The 22913-nt window shown below is 45.5% G+C and overlaps 2 protein-coding genes and 1 pseudogene across 2 annotated transcripts; all 3 read right to left on the bottom strand.

The window, feature by feature from the left end:
* Positions 1 to 1592: 1592 nt before the first annotated feature.
* On the bottom strand, positions 1593 to 3575 carry LOC143784324 (E3 ubiquitin/ISG15 ligase TRIM25-like). Its single transcript, XM_077272470.1, has one exon. It carries the CDS (start codon positions 3573 to 3575, stop codon positions 2016 to 2018), a length of 1560 nt encoding a protein of 519 aa, XP_077128585.1. The 3' UTR covers positions 1593 to 2015.
* Positions 3576 to 6963: 3388 nt separating this feature from the next.
* On the bottom strand, positions 6964 to 8734 carry LOC143785313 (E3 ubiquitin/ISG15 ligase TRIM25-like; annotated as a pseudogene).
* Positions 8735 to 19858: 11124 nt separating this feature from the next.
* On the bottom strand, positions 19859 to 21586 carry LOC143785311 (E3 ubiquitin/ISG15 ligase TRIM25-like). The gene has a single exon (XM_077274063.1). The coding sequence runs from the start codon at positions 21584 to 21586 to the stop codon at positions 20018 to 20020; it is 1569 nt and encodes a 522-aa protein (XP_077130178.1). The 3' UTR covers positions 19859 to 20017.
* Positions 21587 to 22913: the final 1327 nt, after the last annotated feature.

The following is a 22913-nucleotide window of genomic DNA, read 5'->3' on the forward strand; positions in this document are numbered from 1 at the left end:
ACCAGGGACATGCTACCTGTAATATGGAGAACCACTAGAGGGCGCACATTGTACATGATACCAGGGACATACTACCTGTAATATGGAGAACCACTAGAGGGCGCAAATTGTACATGATACCAGGGACATACTACCTGTAATATGGAGAACCACTAGAGGGCGCAAATTGTACATGATACCAGGGACGTACTACCTGTAATATGGAGAACCACTAGAGGGCGCACATTGTACATGATACCAGGGACATACTACCTGCAATATGGAGAACCACTAGAGGGCGCACATTGTACATGATACCAGGGACATACTACCTGTAATATGGAGAACCACTAGAGGGCGCAAATTGTACATGATACCAGGGACGTACTACCTGCAATATGGAGAACCACTAGAGGGCGCACATTGTACATGATACCAGTTAATTCTGCTTTCACACATCATTTTGTCGTTGTCAGGCTCAATTCGGCGAATTTTGAAAAAAACGGAAAAGGCAAAATTTGCCTCCGGATCCGTTTTTTACTCATAGACTTGTATTAGGGATGGATTGCCTCACGCTTCATCCGTTTTTCACTGGATCCGTTGAAAATTGTTTATCCGGCAGCCGGAGAAAACTGACATAGTAACGTTTTTTGTGTCCGTCGAAAAAAAGGACAGCAACGGATCTGTCGCTGTCCGTTGCTTTCTAGAATGGAAGCCTATGGCGACGGAATCCTTTTTTTTAACTGAGCATGCTCAGATTTTTTTAGGATCCAATTAGCTGGATCAGCTAGTCGGATCCAGCGAAAAAATGGATCCGTTGCATCAGTTTTTCACAATCTGCGACGGATACGTTTTTTTTTCAAAATTCAACGGATTGTGACTGATGGCAAAAAACTGATGTGTGAAAGCGGCCTAACAGATCAATAGTCCTGTGTGTACAGAGACCTGATGGAAGAGATAGAAAGAAGTAAAGGGACAGTACTGAGATATACAAGCTGGATAATGGCTACAGGAGCCTCATTGGCCACTAAATCCGCACGTATAAGACCAGTTTGGTCGGTGGTATAAAGTCTACATCAAGTCTCCACACATTCATCTCCCAACACCAGAAGAACAGCCGGTGATGAGAGCAGGAAGCTCCTCCACATTGTCCTGATCGTTACTCCACAACCATTTATCTATGGATTTTATTAGTGAATGAACCTCACATGTGCAAATAATATACAGAAATGACATAAAACTGAGCGTCGCTCCGAGGAGGGCGAGGACCCGGAGCCCAGCGGCATCGATTCCCAACTCATCCAGAAGTGAAATTATGCTGAATATATAACATATCGGGTTGTGCCGCTGTGGGGATAATAAGCAGATGTGGGGTCTTCATTATGGGGGCTGTGGTCGTCTCTTCTCTACATCTGTGGGTCCAGTGGGTCGGGGACTTGGAGCTCCGGCTGCCATGTTACCTATAATCAGCTGTGAGGTTGTGCTGCTGAATCTCCTTGTATAAAGCTGGAATATGTCATCACTGATTGGTGCGGACCCCACAGACCCTGAGAATGAAGGGGACACAGAGCTGATTTAGTGCCTTGTCCCCTCCCTGTTTACTCTGCACAGCGGCGCTCCGGACCCCCGATGTGCCCCCCATCCACTGCGGCCGTACTGCAGCTCCTGCATCGGGGGAATCCAGAGCTCCGATGTGCAGGAGGCTGAACTAATGCTGCAGCCCCTTTATTCTCAGGATCGGTGGGGTCCCGGGAGTCAGAGGGTGCTGACATATCCCAGCTATATACCAGCACTTTATCAGATAGGATTAACCCTTTACTGAATAACAATTAGCAGTGTCAGGACAATTCACCCATTAATATTTACATTCTACATCTGATCTACAGGGAAGAGGAAAAAACAATAGGAACAATCCCCCCATGACTCCGCCATATACACTGTATTATTAGAGGGTCCTGCTGATAACTCACTATATACAGATGTGTCCATGTGACAAGGAATAATGGAATTATAATGTGACGAGGACGACATCAGCCTCAGCTTCTTATTGTAACAGAGGCCCCATAATCCACACAGAAGACAACATGTAGGGGTTCAGTGAAGGAGGTGGTGAAGGTGTGTAAGTGTCTGATGGGGTCACACAGCTCATAGAAGGACAGACGCCCGGCCTCATAGTCTAAGAAGACTCCAAGTGTCGGACATGTTGCCTTTTCTCTTAGGGCTAATGTGACTGAGTTGAGCCATATTTCATATTCTCCATCATACATGTACAAACACCAAGATTTATCATTATATTCAATATCAGACTCTTCTCCTTCCCTTTCTATGCTGGGATAGGACATTCCCAATTGACATTCTCCCATCTGGTTCCATTCTACCTCCCAGTAATGTCGTCCTGAGGAGAGGCCACATCTGCTTAACACCTGGGGGTAATCCACAAATCTTCCTGGTGATTCTGGTTTGTCCTCATTTTCTTCTGAATTTGTTGCTGTTTTCAGATCTTCTGATAACTTCACGCATCTATGAGCAGTGTCCATATCCAGCAATATGTCTGGGACATGGACCCCGAGCTCTGATGTTGCATTGGTGACGATATCCCTCATAGATCGGTGTAAGGTCAGTGAGATCAGAACCTCATCCAGATCTTCTTCAGAACCGACTTCTCCTCCTGTATCCTCATCACCTCCATGACTACACACTGTAATGTCACTTTCTTGTAAGAGTCTTATTGGGTCGGTGACACGACACATTTCCTCCACGTGACGCATCTTCTTGGACAGCTCATCCTCCTGTATTTCCAGTTTCTTGATCAGATGAGATATCTGGGACACAATCTTCTCCTCCTGCCTAGAGACCTCGCTCAGCGCTTTCGTTTCTGCCGCTCGTAGTTGCTTCTTAATGTGCATAAATATCCTACTGATGTTCTGCCTCTTATTTGAGGCTTTCGCCTGGATGTTCCTTGTACGATCCTGCAGATTGTGGATTCTTGTCTGAATTTCTGATTTTTTGGGATTCGGTTCATCCAAATATTTTCTCAGTTTCTTCTTCTTGTTCTCAAAAGCCTCATCTAGAAGTTCAATCTTGTGTTCTCGGTGTTCACCAACCAAACAACAAGACACACACAGACAAGCCGCGTCCTGCACGCAGTAATATTCCAGAACCTTCTTGTGGAGAGAACATTTTTTGTAACCAAAAGAGCCGGTGGGTTCTACTAATATATGATCCACTGTCTTATTGTGGGCTGTCAGGTGGTCGTCACATAGAGAGTTCTCACACTGCAGACATGTTCTTACAGCCGTTACAGGAGACTTAGTACAGTAAGTACAGAAGATTCTGGTCTCCTCCATACCAGGCTGAGTAGATGAGAAATGCTCCACTATGTTCTCCAGCTTCCGTTTCTTCTCCAGGGCCGGACGCTCCGGATATTGTGCTCTGCAGTCAGGACAGGAATACCCTCCAGCCGCCTCCTGTGCATCCAGCACACTCACAATACACGAGCGGCAGAAGTTGTGTCCACATCTCAGGGATACGGGATCTGTATAGAGGCTCAGGCAGATGGAGCAGTTCAGCTCTTCCCTCAGCTCCGCAGACGCCATTGTGATGGGATTGGGAATGAGCAGTAACTGAAAGTGAAAGAGTTTCTTTGCATAAAAAGGGCGGGAAAATCTGTGCAGGATGATTAACCCCTACAACTCCATGGCTGTGCTCACTGCTCATTCACATGAGGAAGAAAGCCCTTACTGATCAGCCATGAGGATCTGGTGTAGGATTACGAGTTATAGTGACTCCACCTGGTCATCAAGAGATTCCACCATCAGTTCAGGGAAGGAGAAGGAAGCAGAGGACTCATAAAACTTTAGTGCATCATAAGAAGAGACCTTTGGAAATCTTGATTTGGGTGAAATAAAATTCATCTCCACCTCTTCCTATCAGGCTGAGATATAGGCCGGGGTCACACTTGTGAATTCAATGTGAGAAACTCGTGCATCAAGTCCTGTCACTGCCGCCGGCACTCGGGACCGGAGTGTTCAGCTGCATAGAAATACATGTATCCGCACGCTTCGGTCCCGGGTGGCAGCGGCAGTGCGAGGACTTGATGCACAAGTTTCTCACATTGAACTCACAAGTGTGACCCCGGCCATACAGTCGGAGTCCGGCAGACGCCGCCGTATGTGGCTGATGAAGGACTCATCATTAGGTCTCATTCAGACATCGATGAGATATTGGACCGTTGTTCATCAGTGGTTTTGTTCTGGTTTTCATCAGTGTTAGGCCGGGGTCACACTACAGCGTAATACGGATGAGTGTTCAGCGATAAAAAATCGCATAGCACTCGGCCCACTGTTAATCTATGGGGCAGCTCCCATCATCCGTTTTTTTCTCGTCCGTATTACACTTGTGAGTGAAATCGCAGCATGCTGAGACTGTCCGCGTATGTCAGCTGAGAAACGCCAATGCAAGTCTATGGGGGAAAGAAAAATACGGATTACACACGGACCATCAGTGTGACCTGCTGGAAATACTCAGGCAATTGGGCAGGTGCCAGGAAAGGCTCAGCCATTATTTGCTCATTTTGCAAGTGTGTGAGAAAATCTCACCATACGGATGACATACTGATGACACACGGAGACTTTTTTGAGAAAAAAACGCATCCTGGCATTGCACACGGATGAGATACGGATCACCAGACGGAGAACATTTGTGCGATTCTCGGCAGATAAGATCAGACAGTTTTTTTATACATTGTGTGTGACCCCGGCCTTAGGTCAGTTTATGCCATCAGTGTTTTATTAGTAATTTTCTTAGATAATTGCAAAGCTTCTCCTGTCTATTAGTCCACGTTCACACGTTCAGTATTTAATCAGTTTTTTACCTCAGTATTTTGTAGGCCAAAACCAGAAGTGGAACTTACAAATGAAAACTACACTTGGAATATTGACACCTGTCCTGTGTGAGGAGACGCTCCTGGTTTTGATGAAGAAATACTGATGAGTGAACGAGGCCTTAATGGCGCTCACGCCGTCCGTGTGCTGGATGTGATTTTCTCAGACCCATAGACCTGATCTGTGACTTGTATCAGAAACGGACATGTTGCCGTGATCTTTTGCTGATCGCTCGGCCCAGAAACACCAGGGACATGTGAACATCCCCGTAGATCATGTACCTGGTACAGTCTGTCTGTGACCACCACGTCCATGAATAACCCGTGTGTTAACGAGGCCTTAGGCTACTTTCACACTAGCGTCGTACGACGCATGTCGCAATGCGAAGTACCGACGCAAACTGTGATTAGAAAATACAACGGTGGCAGCGGATGCAGTTTTACAACGCATCCGCTGCCCCATTGGGATGTGTGGGGAGGCGGGGGCGGAGTTCCGGCCACGCATGCGCGGTCGGAAATGGTGGACACGACGCACCAAAAAACGTTACATGTAACTTTTTTTGTGCCAACGGTCCGACGCACAACGGTTGTGACGTGTGGCAATCCGTCCCACTGCGTTGCTAATGCAAGTCTATGGAGAAAAAACACATCCTGCAAGCAATTTTGCAGGATGCGTTTTTTCTACAAAACGACGCATAGCAACGTGCAGTGCACGACGCTAGTGTGAAAGTAGCCTTACACATCAGGGCAGTGTTATTCTCCAGCACAGGCTGAGTATATAGTGATTCCCCTGGAACGTGACCGTCTTCTTCCTGACATTGTGTCCGGGCTCCTCACTTCTTCTCTGACCCGATGGTGGAATCTCTCCCCTGGAGTTAACCCCTCGGTGACTACAGGGAGCGTCCACCGACAAGTGTGAACTAACCCCACAGATGATTACGGCGCCTTTCTCCGGCCCGGTCCTCATGGAGAGCGTCACTTCTCCTGTAGATCTCTTCTGTCAGATGGAGTCACTGCTCAGTAATGGGCGACATCCCCTGTGATCTCCATGTGGTGACAGAAGCGCTGAGACTAAGGCCGGCATCACACTAGAGAGTTTTACGGACGTATGAGAGGCGCAAAAACTACGCATTGCACACGGACCAATGATTGTCTATGGGGCAGCTCCTATCTGCCGTATATTTCTCAGCCGTATTTTACGGGTGTAGAAAATCACAGCATGCTGCGTTTGTCAGCGTATTGCGCAAAAAATCCGCCATTGAAAGTCTATGGGGGCGAGAAAAATACAGATTACACACGGACCATGTATGTGACTTGCGACTGACTGTAAAATCTGGGGAATTAATTGAAAGCAGGGGAACGTAGCTACCTAGACTTGCGGTGCTGCGCCCCCTGCTGGCATAACAGCCTTGCAGCGCTGGAGTCCTGGGTTCAAGCCCCACTAAGGACAACATCTGCAAAGAGTTTGTATGTTCTCTCCGTGTTTGCGTGGGTTTCCTCTGGGTACTCCGGTTTCCTCCCACATTTCAAAGACATACTGATAGGGAATTTAGATTGGGAGCCCCAACCGGGACAGTGACGATAATGTGTGCAACCTGTAAAGCGCTGCGGAATATGTTAGCGCTATATAAAAATAAAGATTATATCCTCCGTGAAGCCCCGCCCTCCGCCGCTAGCTCCACCTATTTCTGCATGCGGCCAGCATGCGGCCTGTGCACCTATATTTAACATTAGGTACGCAAGTCGTGCGGCTGTATGCGGATGCTTGAAAAAAAAAAATTGCTCCAAGCTGCGTCCTACGCTGGTCTCCGCATCGTCAAAACGACGCATGCGGAAGCATCCGCATACTGCGGCACGACCTGCGTATCTAATGTTAAATATAGGTACACAGGCCGCATGCCGGCCGCATGCAGAAATAGGCGGAGCTAGCGGCGGAGGGCGCGGCTTCACGGAGGAAGTCCGCAGCTGCTACAAACGCAAGTGTGAAACCGGCCTTACATATACAAGTGCTTCTCACTAAATTTGAATACCATCAAAAAGTTCAGCAATTTATCAGATAGAATTAACCCTTTATTGAATAACAGTTTTCAGTCTCAGGACAATTCACCCATTAATATTTACATTCTGCTCAATCATTGATTCTGCATCTGATCTACAGGGAAGAGGAAAAACAATAGGAACAATCCCCCCATGACTCCGCCATATACACTGTATTATTAGAGGGTCCTGCTGATAACTCACTATATACAGATGTGTCCATGTGACAAGGAATAACGGAATTATAATGTGACGAGGACGACATCGGCCTCAGCTTCTTATTGTAACAGAGGCCCCATCATACACACAGAAGATAGCATGTAGGGGCTCAGTGAAGGAGGCGGTGAAGGTGTGTAAGTGTCTGATGGGGTCACACAGCTCATAGAAGGACAGACGCCCGGCCTCATAGTCTAAGAAGACTCCAAAAGTTTTACATGTTGGCTTTACACTGAGGGTTAATACATCTGTGTTGTGCCATACAGCATATTCTCCATTATACATATCCAAACACCAAGATTTATCATTAAGTCCAATACCAGACTCTTCTTCCCTTTTTATACTGGGATAGGACAATCCAACACTACATTCTCCTATCTGGTCCCATTCTACCTCCCAGTAATGTCATCCTGAGGAGAAGACACATCTGCTTAACACCTGGACAGATGTTGTAAATCTTCCTGGTGATTCTGGCTTCTCCTGTTTTTCTTCTGAATCTGTAGCTGTTTTCAGATCTTCTGATATCTTCACACATTCATGAGCAGTGTCGACATCCAGCAATATGTCTGGGACATGGACCCCGAGCTCTGATGTTACATTGGTGACAATATCCCTCATAGATCGGTGTAAGGTCAGTGAGATCAGAGCCTCATCCAGATCCTCCTCAGAACTGACCTCTCCACCATCTCCTCCTGTGTCCTCATCACCTCCATTACTAAACACTGTAATGTCACTTTCTTCTAAGAGTCTTATTGGGTCGGTGACATGACACATCTCCTCCAAGTGATGCATCTTTCTGGACAGCTCGTCCTCCTGTATTTCCAGCTTCTTGATCAGATGAGATATCTGGGACACAGTCTTCTCCTCCTGCCTGGAGACCTCGCTCAGTGTTTTCTTTTCCGCCATTTTCAGTTGCTTTCTAATGGCCTTGAATTTCTTCCTAACGTTCTTCCTCTCATCGGAGGCTTTTTCCTGAATATTCCACTTATGATAATGAAGATTCTGGACTCTTGTTTGAATTTCTGCTTTTTGTGGATTTAGTTTCTTGTGGTAATCCAACAGTTTAATCTTCTTTTTCTCAGAAGCCTCAACTAGAAGTTCCACCTGGTGTCCTCGGTGTTCACCAACCAGATAGCAAGACACACACAGACAAGCCGCATCCTGCGGGCAGTAATACTCCAGAACCTTCTGGTGGAGGGAACATTTTTTATTGCCAAATAAGGTGGAAGGTTCAGTTAATATATGATCCACGGTCTTATTGTGGGCTGTCAGGTGATCATCACATAGGGAGGTCTCACACTGAAGACATGTCCTTACAGCCGGTACAGGAGACTTTGTACAGTAAGTACAGAAGATACCAGTGTCCTCCACATCAGGCTGAGTAGATGAGAAACGCTCCACTATGTTCCTCAGCTTCCGGTTCTTCTCCAGGGCCGGACGCTCCGGATATTCTGCTCTGCAGTCAGGACAGGAATACCCTCCAGCCGCCTCCTGTGCATCCAGCACACTCACAATACATGAGCGGCAGAAGTTGTGACAACATCTCAGGGATAAGGGATCTGTATAGAGGCTCAGGCAGATGGAGCAGTTCAGCTCGTCCCTCAACTCAACAGATGCCATTGTGGTGGGAAAGAGCAGAAAGCTAAAAAGTTTCCTTATATAAGAAGGGTGGAGGGTTTTGGAAAAATAATTAACCCACACATCGCTATGGTTGTGCTCACTTCTGATTAACACTTATGGAGAAAGCAGTTAACAATCAGCCATGAGGATCTGGTGTAGGATTAGGAGTTGGAGTGACTCCACCTGTTCGTATAATAAAAAGGATCCTCCACCTGGACCAGGTAGGAGACGCTAGCAGGAAACCCATGAGGCTTTAGTGCATAGAAACTGGAGTCCCTCACAAATGTTGGGTTGGGTGAAGCAAAATTCATCTCCACCTCATATAAACATCTAAAGTCCAGCAGACGGCCGCTGCTTTTGGTTGATGATGGTCTCAGACATCAGTGATATTTATCGTGAAAACATGGACCGTTGTTCACAGTATTCTGGATACAGTTTTCATCAGTGTTCGGTCATTGTCAGTTTTTACCATTTGGCTTCATGAGTGATTTTCATGTACCGGGTGGAGCAGTCATCTATACGAGGACTACCACCTCACTACTACTCTCATCAGATTGTGCCTGACCTGCACACCTCCACCAGTTGGCAGAGACCCTCACTCTTCCCTGTTTCCTATTACCAGGACTTCACTAGAGATGAGTGAATTTGATCGGGTCAGGGCTTATTTGGCAAGGTATAGCGCTTATCGAATAAGCTGCAGAGGGAACCCGGCTTCCTGGATTGCGCCGGCTCATCATCTGTTCGGCTCTGGAGCTGCATGTGTTGTGGCTACATAGGTACAGAGTCTATTCAAGAAAACCACGGATAAAACACTGACGTGAAAAACACGTCTGAATGAGGCCTTAGACAGATGCTCCTCACTTCATCTCTAACCTGATGGTGTAATCTCTCACCTGGTGAAAACCCCTCTGTGACCACAGGAGAACATCCACCTACACGTCTGAACCAGTCACACAAGGATCATTACGGCCTCCTTATACTTTATTCCCTTCTGTGTATAGAATACATCTACATAAGAAGGTAAAGGGGTTGTCCTCGCTCAATGCACACTGCGCCCTCAGAATTACCCGCAGCCGTGAGAAGTGGTCATGTGACTCCATGTGATTTTATTTACTTTTTTCTTTTGATCACTGTGATCGGATCCATCACAGTGATCAAAAGGAACCAATAGGAAAAATGTCCTATTATTGCCGGGTACCGGCCGGCAGATCTCAGCGGTTGCACTGCGCATGTGGCCAGCTTTTTTTTCCCCAGGAAAGTGGCGCCAGGCCTGGGGACGGATCAGGAGGCCTGGGGATGGCAGAGGTCCTGGGGGGTCTCGGGGGGCATCATTTCTCTCTCCTCTGACATGTATATTAGCCGTTGTTCACTGTAAATCCAGCCTTGATCATGTTCTCCGGGGTCTCTGCTTCCCCTGAGGCTGGGGGGGGGGGGTGCTGCAGCCTTATTCCCGATCTCTTAGCCCGTAGCGGGGGTCGTTTTAATGAGTATCGGCAGTCGCTATGGGGTTAAACAATGCTGCCTTGTTTTTGATACTTCCTAGTATGTGACAAACTTTATTAATACAATCAGGCACCAAATACTTGTACTTTTGTTGCGTTTCCACCCCAGAAACGCACTGAAAACAAGTGTATTTTTTACCTGTGGATTTTGTGCATCTAAAGTTAGTCTATGGGGGAAATCCGCACAGAAAGCTCAGCGATCCCGCGAGAGAGATTGACATATGCGGGTTTCATACTCGCACCGCCGGCAGTTTACTCTGAGTAAGTAAACGCTCAGCGGGCAGGAGACGTCTATAAATCCCATCCTGGAGCTGTAAGACGATGCAAAAATAAGCAGCGTCAAAAAACGCTCCAAAATCTCATTGTGGGAATGAGGCCCAATTCTGGACAACCCCTTTAAGTTCTCTATCAGTGGAGTTAGCATGTTACTTCAGTATAACGGCCAGAAGCAATGAACTGGAGTATAAGGTGGTATAGAGGCACCGTGTAGGCGCATGTTCACACCGGCCATTATACGTAGCGCCTTATACTCCTGATCGTTTCTTTCGGTTTTGCTTTATGTTCTTGCACTTGTACAGATAAAGGTGCGGCCTCCTTTCTTTGAGCTGCACATTACGGTTCTATAGCGTCCCATCGCTGGGCGTCCATATCCTGACTGGTCCTTATTCACACTGAGGTCATTTTAAGGTTTTAATACTAGAAGTTAGGACGGTCCTGACTGGTTGCCCCTCGTTGCTGGTGCGATCAATAACGCTGATCACCGCGTCCCCGTGTTATTTATTTGCATTATTGCTTTTTACTTATAGCAGTAAATATGTTCCTGTTGTTTCCATCTTAGGTTTTATCTGTTTCTTCACAATAATCGGCTACTGCCCCTTTATAACTTGTTATAGTGATAGAAATACCGGGATCAAAACAATTATTACATTCATTTACCACCAATTTATGTTCACACTAAGGCCACGTTCACACGGTCAGTATTTCACATCAGTATTTGTAGCCAAAACCAGGAGTGGGTGATAAATGCAGGAGTGGTGACGAGCTTCCATTATACTTTTCCTCTGATTGTTCCTCTCCTGGTTCTGGCTACAAATACTGAAAGTGTGAACGTGGCCCAATAATGAAACAAATGCTGCCATAGTGTTCAATGTGAAATACCGACCCCGGGTGTTTGATAATATGTGACTACATAGCTCCCAACCATCCCGGAATCCATGGGGCTGTCCCGATTTGGGGGCTCAGTCCCACCACGTCAGGGTTTTTATTACTCATCCTTCTCTCCGTTTTCTTCATTGCTATGTAGCTACTCCTCCTCGGGGGTGGGGCCGCATCGCTCTACACTGATATAAATGATAACATTCACACTAAAGGCCCCGTCACACACAGCGACGCTGCAGCGTCCCTGTTTTGTCGCTGTGTGGTCGCTGGGGAGCTGTCACACAGACCGCTCTCCAGCGACCAACGATGCCGAGGTCCTCGGGTAACCAGGGTAAACATCGGGTTACTAAGCGCAGGGTAACCCTGGTTACCAGCGTAAAAGTAAAAAAAACAAACACTACATACTTACCTTCCGCTGTCTGTCCCCCGGCGTTCTGCTTCTCTGCACTGTGTAAGCACAGCGGCCGGAAAGCAGAGCGGTGACGTCACCGCTGTGCTGTGTTTTCCGGCTGGCCGGCGCTCACAGTGCAGAGAACCACAGCGTCGGGGGACAGACACCGGAATGTGAGTATGTACCGTTTTTTTTTTTTTACTTTTACGCTGGTAACCAGGGTAAACATGGGGTTACTAAGCGCGGCCCTGCGCTTAGTAACCCGATGTTTACCCTGGTTACCAGTGAAGACATCGCTGGATCGGTGTCACACACACCGATTCAGCGATGTCAGCGGGACCTCAACGACCAAAAAAAGGTCCAGGCCATTCCGACACGACCAGCGATCTCACAGCAGGGGCCTGGTCGCTGGTACGTGTCACACATAGCGAGATCGCTACTGAGGTCGCTGTTGCGTCACAAAACTTGTGACTCAGCAGCGATCTCGCTATGTGAGACGGGGCCTTTATTCTCCTCTCATGTGATCAGGTCTCCCCAGGACTCAAACTCAAGGCTCCATGTTTCTCAGGCAGCAGCCCTAGCGAGGAGCCACAACCAATGATGAAAAGTTCAGGAGAACGTATTGCAGGAAGTGACCCCAGAAGCAGATTATACATGTACATCACATTCAGCACTGTATTTGTTTGTACTTTTATACTGAGGGGAAGAAAAAGTCAGTTTTTTTTTGTTTCAATAAAACTACTAAAGATAATAAAAAGCAGTTAAAACAATGTCACTTTCTCTTTTCCTGAGTCGTCCAGGGTCTCAAATACACAACCCTCATAATTACAGGCAAGAGGTAAAGCTGCTGAACCACAGGCTCTGGTGATGTCCCTGGGATCATGTATACCTGATCTGTAGTGCAGGCTCAGACTCTACAGGCTGATTACATAGAGATACATCTGTACATAGCAGTGTATTTTTAGGTCTCTGTATTCTAGAGTGAGAATAAAAGAGATTTGTTTCCTTCCTATAAAATTACTAAATGAAAAACAATTACAGTAATGTCAGTTTTAATTTGCATTTTTTTTCAATAATAAACATCACAAATCAGGAAATAACATGGATATGTACTTGTTTTGTTTTTTTTCTGAAATAATCCCTAGAATAATTTGGTCAAAAAAGGGTTTTTATTCATGGAAAAAATAAGGAAAGTGATGAACAAAGCATTAGAAAGCTGTATGGTTTTGGTTGATGGTTTTCTTATAGGCACAATGACCTAGGGTATACAGGAGAGATTGGGTACATGTAGCCGACATTGGTTGAGATAATTTTCATTTAGATTTTCAGAGCATGATGAAAGATGGCTGCGGTGTCTTGAGGGGCCACGTCTCGTAGAAACTGTGGGTAAATCTCCCAGCCATTGGTGGGTGGATTTGGCCTTCTATATTTATGTGATAACTGATTATCGGTTTCAATGTTATGGTTTTTTATGGTTATTTACTAAAATTTGGTCCAAGTGACTCTGAATAAAACCCCACGGACATTTTTTATCCAAATCACATTTATTCTTTATCTAGTATGTATGTTTTGTGTTACCATGACTGGAGAAAAATCTGCAACAAAAACGCAAGGAAATTCCTGTTTTTTTGGTATTTTTACCTCTACGTAGTTTATAAACGGTGATGAAACAGTCCCGTGTACCACAGAAAGACACCAATGGAAACCGCAGCTTGTCCCAGCAAACAGCCGTCATACAGCTCCGCTGACAGGAAATTGTGGCCACATCGTGTATTTGTCACCTGTACATTAACACTAGGGGTGTGCGGGCCCTAACTTTTCTCACATAGCTCATCGATGTCTGACGTCTGTGTCTCCCTGAGGAGATCCAGCATGGCCGCCCACGCTCCATACAGCCGAGGTCTCCATATAAAGTGATTAGTGACACAGAATTACAGAAACCCTGTAATATGGCGTCCGGCCTCCATCCTACACAAACTGTCTCCTCAGAGATCATTTCTGTCACTGATCATAAAGCCTCCGTTACACCGACCACAGCTACAAAATGGCCGACCAGGATTCTGCTCCTGAAATGGCGCCTCAGCTGTTGTGTGAGGGGTCACAGCCGGCTCTTCCTGCACATAACACACAGCCGGCCGCGCCATTTATCAGCTCTAAACGCACAATTACACCATCGATCTGAAGAAATGTCTGTGAGTCTGTCAGATATATGGTAGAAAACCTCAGTGTAAGATGGAAATGAGCCGCCATCCTCCACCTAATACCAGATGTGATGCCTCCTACCCACTATGGTTGTGTTCAGGGCTGTCCGAGACTATACTGTGCTGGTTGCTATGGGTTACCATTCACTCTGTTACCTTAGAGAAATTACCTGGTTACCTTGGTTACCGTATTACCATGTAAATGTTATACTGAAGGGCGACTGTCAGCAGCGAACGACTGTTCACACCAAGTCCAGGCGCCATCATGGCGGCCAACCAGCTCAGTGCAGCTTCCGCTCTGCTTGTTTTCCATCTGTCTCCGTCCTTCTCCGCTCTATGACGTCAGAACTGTCACTCAATGAAGGGTGGAGATAGCGGGAAAACAAGCAGGTAGAAGGGTTCACTATAAATGATTGGCCGCCATGATGCCCCGAGCGCCTGGACTTGGTGTGAACCCAGGTTGTGTCCTGATAGAGGCTTTTTAACCCCTCAGAGCTTTTTTCGTTTTTGTTTTTCGCTCCCCTTCTATCTAGAGCCATAAGTTTTTTTTTATTTTTCCATCAATATGGCCATGTGAGGGCTTATTTTTTGCGGGACGAGTTGTACTTTTGAACGATACCATTGGTTTTACCATGTCGTCTAACAGAAAGCGGGAAAAAAATTCCAAGCGCGATGAAATTGCAAAAAAAGTGAAATACCACTTTTTTGCTAGGTTCACTAAATGCTAAAACTGACCTGATATTGTGATTCTCCAGGTCATTACGAGTTCATAGACTCCAAACATGTCTGGGTTCTCTTTTATCTAAGTGGTGAAAAAAAGTTCAAAAATTTGCTAAATAAAAAAATTGCGCCATTTTCCAATACCCATAGCGTCTCTATTTTTCGTGATCTGGGGTCGGGTGAGGACTTATTTTTTGCGTTCCGAGCTGACGTTTTTAATGATACCATTTTTGTGCAGATACGTTTTATTGATCGCCCGTTATTACATTTTAATGCAATGTCGCGGCAACCAAAAAAACGTAATTTTGGTGTTTTGATTTTTTTTTCACTACGCTGTTTAGCGATCGGGTTAATCCTTTCTTATTGATAGATCGGGCGATTCTGAATGCGGCGATACCAAATACGTGTAGGTTTGATTTTTTTTAATTGTTTTATTTTGATTGGGGTGAAAGGGGGGTGATTTGAACTTAAATTTTTTTATATTTTTCAACACTTTTTTTAAATCTTGTTATGTGATCATGTGACGGGGGTCAGTGGTGCGAGCGCTTGTTAAATGCCGCTGTCAGAGTTTGACAGCGGCATTTCGTTAATGGGCGTGGGCAGATCGCGATTCCGCTAACACCCATTGCGGCCACATGTCAGCTATTGATAACAGCTGACATGTCGCGGCTTTGAGGTGGGCTTACGCCGGAGCCCACCTCAAGGCGGGGGGGAGTCTGCCAGCTGACGTACTATCCCGTCAACTGGCAGAAAGGGGTTAACTCCTTCACGACCGATGACATGTTAAAGTGTTTAATGGCGCTGTCAATCTCCGTAGGGAAGCGCTTCACTAACCCCGCCCATCAGTGCCCGTCACATGATCGTGATGTGCCAAAGGTTTGGCATGACAATCGGGGGTCCATGCTGGTCATCGCTGATCTGCTCTGAGCGCCGCCCAGTGGCCGGTGCTGATAACAGACGATCATGTCTGCTACACATGAAGGGCTGAAGCCCGATGTACACAGCACAAGTGATCGGATGATCGCAGCCTCAAGTCTCCTAAGAAGACTATTAGGGTGTATGTGTCCACGGTCAGTAAACGCTGCTTGTTTGACGCTGCGCAGAGCTGCAGCGTCAAACACGCAGCGTCCAGATGTTCCAGCATAGTGGAGGGGATTTTTTGAAATCCCGTGTCCACTATGCGTGGAAATCCGCACGCGGCGGCCCTGCGACTCCGGACATGCTGCGCGTCTTTTCAGATCGCAGCATGTCCGTTCACCTTGCGGGGACGCAGCGTCCCCGCAAGGCATATCACAGGGCGCTATGGGAGGGGGGCGATGATCCCGGATGTGTACAGTTAACACATCCGGCATCATCGCGTCCCAGAAGGGGGCGGGGCTTAGTGCAGAGCGGCTTCGCCGCTCCGGCGATACCACCGGCCATCCTGACCATGGACACGCAGCCTTAAAGCGTGTATAAAAGAAAAGAAAATGTTTTTAAAAATATTAACTAAATATAAATTCATATCACCGCCCTTTTGCCTCATTCAAAATAAATAAATTAAAAATAAATGAATTAAAAATACACATATTTGTTATTGCTGCTTTCAGAATCGCCCGATCTATCAAAATATAAAAAGAATAAATCCGATCGGTAAACGGCGTAAAGAGAAAAAAAATCAAAATGACAATTATGTTTATTTGGTTGCTACAATAATATGTAATAACAGACGATCAAAACATCGTATCTGCCCCAAGATGGAATCAATAAAAAAGTCAGATCGGCGCACAAAAAATAAGTCCTGACCCGGATCCAGGTCCTAAAAATGGAGACGCTAATACCGGCGTCACACTCGGCGTAAGACAATACGGTCCGTTTTTTACGGCCGTAATACGGAGAAATGTTCCCAAAATAGTGATCCGTAGGCAGGGTGTGTCAGCGTATTTTGCGCATGGCATCCTCCGTATGTAATCCGTATGGCATCTGTACTGCGAGATTTTCTCGCAGGCTTGCAAAACCGACATCTAATGGATTTATGTGCTCAAATGTTCGGGAAAACATATATACAGTATATATATATATATATATATATGTCATTGAGACACATATATATATATTCTGTATTTATATTTAATTCAGCGCGATATATATTAAAAGCCGGTAATTCAATTGCCGGCTTTTCATTTCTTGTTCACAAACCCGACAGGATATGAGACATGGTTACATACAGTAAACCATCTCATATCCCCTTTTTTTTTGCATATTCCACACTACTAATGTTATTTAATTTTGGTTATTAAAATTTGGTTGCTGTAGCTGCTAAAATGGTGAGGCGCCCTCTGGTGGATGAACTCATATGAACTCGAGCGTGGGAACTTTTCCAAGGCTCCAGTTCATGAGTTCATCCACCAGAGGGCGCCTCACCGCAACTCAATGTAAGTACAGATCACTCAGCTTTCATTCATTCCCCGGGGATTACAGGCACGAGCGAGTGCTTTAGCGCAGCTCCTGCCTGTAAATTGAATTAACCCCTTCAGATGGATTACCTCGTGGGACATGACAGGTCATCTGAGGGTATGTATATTGTGGGTTTATTATTTTGCCAAGCAAGGGTGTTCAGCTGGATTGAGAGAGCAATAAAATACTAAAACAACCTGTGTGTTTATTTCATTAAAATCCTTTTTAATAACGTGTGTGTGTGTTTTTTAACCCTTTCATACAATTGGATTAATAATGGATAGGTGTCATAATTGACGCCTCTCCATTATTAATCTGGCTTAATGTCACCTTACAATAGCAAGGTGACATTAACCCTTCATTACCCCATATCCCACCGCTACAGGGAGTGGGAAGAGAGTGGCCAAGTGCCAGAATAGGCGCATCTTCCAGATGTGCCTTTTCTGGGGTGGCTGGGGGCAGATGTTTGTAGCCACGGGGGGGCCAATAACCATGGACCCTCTCCTGGCTATTAATATCTGCCCTCAGTCACTGGCTTTACCATTCTGGCGGAGAAAATTGCGCGGGAGCCCACGCCAAATTTTTCCGCAATTTAACCCTTTATTTTCGCAGCTACAGCGCCCACATTTTGCACATACACACTACTAACATTAGTAGTGTGGAATATGCAAAAAAAAGGGGATATGAGATGGTTTACTGTATGTAATCATGTCTCATATCCTGTCGGGTTTGTGAAGGAGAAATGAAAAGCCGGCAATTGAATTACCGACTTTTCACTAACACCGCTGCGTATTTCTCACAAGTCACACTGCTGGTCCGTGTGGAATCCGTATTTTTCTCGCCCCCATAGACTTTCATTGGCGTATTATTTGCGCAATACGCTGACAAACGCAGCATGCTGCGATTTTGTACGGCCGTAGAAAGCCGTATAATACTGAACCGTAATATACGGCTGATAGGAGCAGCCCCATTGAGAATAATTGTTCCGTTTGTTTGGCGAGTTTTACGGACGTATTTTCTGCGCTCTTACGTCCGTAAAACTCGCTAGTGTGACGCCGGCCTATGAGTTTTGGAGAATTATAGTTTTTTTTTTTGTTTTTTTAGAAACATTGGATTTTTTTCACTACTTAACCCCTTAATGACCGCCAATACGTCTTTTAACTGACCTGAGATATAAGAGAATAGCCTCCCCATACAGATGACAATCCAGCAGCTGTCGGCTGTACACTATAGCTGACAACTTGCTGTATCAGCCATGATCAGTGTTTGCACCGTCCAAATCTGTTTAACCCCTTAGATGCTGCTGTCAGTAGTGACTACATCATTATAAATGGTTAACAGAGTGTGGGGGCTTCCTCTTTATCCCAATTGGTGCCCTCAGATCATGATTCTGTGGTCCTAATGTTTGCCATGACACTTCACAACCAAATAGTGGCCTTAGAGTCTGCCGGCTATAGTAATCTGTTCAGAAGTTAGAGGCATTTAGGTGGTAAAAATACACATTTTCATTTCTGTCATGCAACTCTGCATTAATTCCTGTAAAGCACCTGAAGGGTTAATAAACTACCTGATTGCAGTTTTCAATATGTCAGGGGTGCTGTTTTTAAAATGGTATCACTTTTGGGGGTTTTCTAATATATAGGACCTCTAAAGTCACTTCAAACATGGATAAGTCCTTAAAAAAATAAATTGTGTAAATTTCCTTGAAAATATGAAAAATTGCTGCTACATTTTTAAACCTCGTAAAATGCTAACAAAACAAAATAACATTTTACAAATGGTGCTGATGTAAAGCAGACATGTGGGAATTGTTATTTATTAATGGTTCGCTGTGGTGTGACCATCTGGATTAAAGAGATAATCATTCAAATTTAGAAAAGTGCAATTTTTTTTACATTTTACTAAAATTTTTGATACTTTTTATAAATAAACAAAACATATTGACCTAGATTTACCATTATCATAAAGTATAATGTGTCATGAAAAAACAGTCTCAAAATCACTGGGATTTGTTGAAGCGTTGCAGAGTTATTACCACATAAAGTGACACTGGTCAGATTTCAAAAATTTGGCTCCGTCACTAAGGGGTTAAATAAAAAAAATAAAAAAGAACCCACACGTTTAGTGTCTGCGATATCGTACTGAGCTGGGGAATCATAACGGCAGGTCAGGTTTAGTATTTAGTGACCATGGTAAAAAACGAAGAAACAATTGTGGAATTGCACTTTTTTTTGCTATTTCACCGCACTTGGAGTTTTTTCCTGTTTTCCTGTACACTATAACGTAAAATCAATGGTGTCATTCAAAAATACAACTCGTCCCGCAAAAAACAGTATAGAAAAATAAAAAAGCTATCGCTCTGGGAACAAGGGGCGTGAACAATGAAAACACAACAACTGAAAATCCCCGGGTTATGAAGGGGTTAATGCTTCAGGCCTAGTTTGCAGATTTTTGGGTTTCTCAGACGTTTGGGTTTTATAATCTCGGCTCCGTTCACCTCTTCACACAGCAGAAATCCGGCCATTCTACGGAGCATTTTATCAGCACTTTTGTAGGCAATTTTCAGAAGCGAATCAGCTCCATATCCCAGAGCTGACATATCCCAGCTATATACCAGCACTTTATCAGAGAGGATTAACCCTTTACTGAATAATAATCAGTCTCAGGACAATTCACCCATTAATATTTACATTCTGTTCAATCATTGATTCTACATCTGATCTACAGGGAAGAGAAAAACAATAGGAACAATCCCCCCATGACTCCGCCATATACACTGTATTATTAGAGGGTCCTGCTGATAACTCACTATATACAGATGTGTCCATGTGACAAGGAATAATGGAATTATAATGTGACGAGGACGACATCGGCCTCAGCTTCTTATTGTAACAGAGGCTCCATCATACACATAGAAGATAACATGTAGGGGCTCAGTGAAGGAGGCGGTGAAGGTGTGTAAGTGTCTGATGGGGTCACACAGCTCATAGAAGGACAGACGCCCGGCCTCATAGTCTAAGAAGACTCCAAGTGTCGGACATGTTGGCTTTACACTGAGGGCTAATGTGACTGAGTTGTGCCATACTTCATATTCTCCATTATACATATCCAAACACCACGATTTATCATTATATCCAATACAAGACTGTTCTCTTTCCCTTTCTATACTGGGATAGGACAATCCGATGGCACAGTCTCCTATCTGGTTACACTCTACCTCCCAGTAATGTCGTCCTGAGGAGAGGCCACATCTGCTTAACACCTGGGGGTAATCCACAAATCTTCCTGGTGATTCTGGCCTTTCCTGTTCTTCTTCTGATCTTGTTGCTGTTTTCAGATCTTCTGATATCTTCACACATCTAGGAGCACTGTCCACATCCAGCAATATGTCTGGGACATGGACCCCGAGCTGTGACGTTACATTGGTGACAATATCTCTCATAGATCGGTGTAAGGTCAGTGAGATCAGAACCTCATCCAGATCCTCCTCAGTACTGACCTCTCCACCATCTCCTCCTGTGTCCTCATCACCTCCATTACTAAACACTGTAGTGTCACTTTCTTGTAAGATCCTTATTGGGTCAGTGACAAGACACATCTCCTCCACGTGACACATCTTCTTGTTCAGCTCGTCCTCCTGTATTTCCAGCTTCTTGATCAGATGAGATATCTGGGACACAATCTTCTCCTCCTGCCTGGAGACCTCGCTCAGCGCTTTATTTTCTGCCATTTCCACTTGCTCCTTAATGTCCATAAATCTCTTTCTGACCTTCTTCCTCTCATCGGAGGCTTTCTCCTGGATCTTTCCTTTATGATCCTGCAGATTCTGGACTTTTGTCTGAATATCTGCTTTTTGTGGATTTAGTTCATCCAGATATTTCCTCAGTTCCTTTTTCTTCTTCTCAGAAGCCTCATCTAGAAGTTCCACCTGATGTCCTCGGTGTTCACCAACCAAACAACAAGACACACACAGAAAAGCCGCGTCCTGCGGGCAGTAATACTCCAGAACCTTCTTGTGGAGGGAACATTTTTTGTTGCCAAAAGATCTTGTGGGATCTATTAATATATGATCCATTGTCTTATTGTGGGCTGTCAGGTGGTCCTCACATAGAGAGTTCTCACACTGCAGACAGGATTTCACAGCCGGTACAGGAGACTTTGTACAGTAAGCACAGAAGATACCAGTATCCTCCATACCAGGCTGAGTAGATGAGAAACGCTCCACTATGTTCCTCAGCTTTCGGTTCTTCTCCAGGGCCGGACGCTCCGGATATTCTGCTCTGCAGTCAGGACAGGAATACCCTCCAGCCGCCTCCTGTGCATCCAGCACACTCACAATACACGAGCGGCAGAAGTTGTGTCCACATCTCAGGGATACGGGATCTGTATAGAGGCTCAGGCAGATGGAGCAGTTCAGCTCGTCCCTCAGCTCAGCAGAGGCCATTGTGATGGGAATGAGCAGTAACTGAAAGTGAAAGTTTCCTCCCAGTAGGAAGGACGGAGGGTCTGTGTGTATAATTAACCCCTACAGCTCCATAGTTGTGTTCACTGCTGATCCACACTTAGGCTACTTTCACACTAGCGTCGGTACAGGGCCGTCGCGCTGCGCCGGCCCGACACATACTGTGCAAGCACCGCACAACGGGAGCAGCGGATGCAGTTTTTCTATGCATCCACTGCCCCATTGTGAGTTGCGAGGAGGTCGGGGCGGAGTTCTGGCCGCGCATGCGCGGTCGGAAATGGCGGACACGATGCAGCAAAAATCGTTACATGTAACGTTTTTTGCTGCCGATGGTCCGCCACAACACGACGCAACCGTCGCACGACGGTTGCGACGTGTGTCAATGCGTTGCAATGCGTCGCTAATGTTAGTCTATGGGGAAAAAACGCATCCTGCAGACAACAGGATGCGTTTTTTCCCCTAAACGACACATTGCGACGTATTCCAAACGACGCTAGTGTGAAAGTAGCCTTAGGAAGAAAGCACTTAGGCTAGGTTCACATTGCGTTAGTGCAATCCGTTTAGCGCATACACTAAAGGAATGCGCTAACGCAATGTCCAAAAAAGGGATTGCGTTTGGCGATCCCGCTAGCGCAGATGTCCGATCTGCGCTAGCGAAGAACGGACCCTGAACGCTGCAAGCAGCGTTCGAGGTCCGTCCGAAAATAACGGGACATCGCTGACGCATGCCAAAAATGACATACGTTAGCGATGAGTTAGCACATTGCGGTCAATGGGTGCGCTAACGAATCCGTTACATAGCGTTAATTGCGCCAATTTCTCCATGTAACGGATTCCGTTAGCGGACACCCACTAACGCAATGTGAACCCAGCCTTAGGGTAGGTGCACACAGTCAGTAAACTCTGCGTGTTTGAAGGTGCGTACATCCTCAGCGTTCAGATGTTACAGCATAGTGGATGGGATTTCAAGAAATCCCATGTCCATTAAGGCTTTGTGCACACATTTCGGATTCTCTGCGGATCTGCAGCGTTTTTTGCAGTGCAGAAATGCTGCAGATCCACAATTGATTTACAGTACAATGTAAATCAATGAGAAAAAAAAAATGCTGTGCACACTTTGCGGAAAATCCACTGCGGATACGCTGCGGTTGAAAATAAGTAGCATGTCACTTCTTTTTTGTGAATCTGCAGTGTTTTTGTACCCATTCCATTATAGAAAACCGCAGGGGTAAAAAACGCAGCAAATCCGCAAAAAAAATGCAGAAAAAAAACGCAAAAAAAACGCTACGGAACCGCACAAAAAACGCGA

Source organism: Ranitomeya variabilis, chromosome 7 (genome assembly GCF_051348905.1).
Source record: "Ranitomeya variabilis isolate aRanVar5 chromosome 7, aRanVar5.hap1, whole genome shotgun sequence".
NCBI lineage: Eukaryota > Metazoa > Chordata > Amphibia > Anura > Dendrobatidae > Ranitomeya > Ranitomeya variabilis.

Excerpts from the sequence above, each read along its gene's own strand:
- LOC143785311 (XM_077274063.1), bottom strand. The coding sequence starts at position 21,586 with ATGGCCTCTGCTGAGCTGAGGGACGAGCTGAACTGCTCCATCTGCCTG.
- LOC143784324 (XM_077272470.1), bottom strand. The coding sequence starts at position 3,575 with ATGGCGTCTGCGGAGCTGAGGGAAGAGCTGAACTGCTCCATCTGCCTG.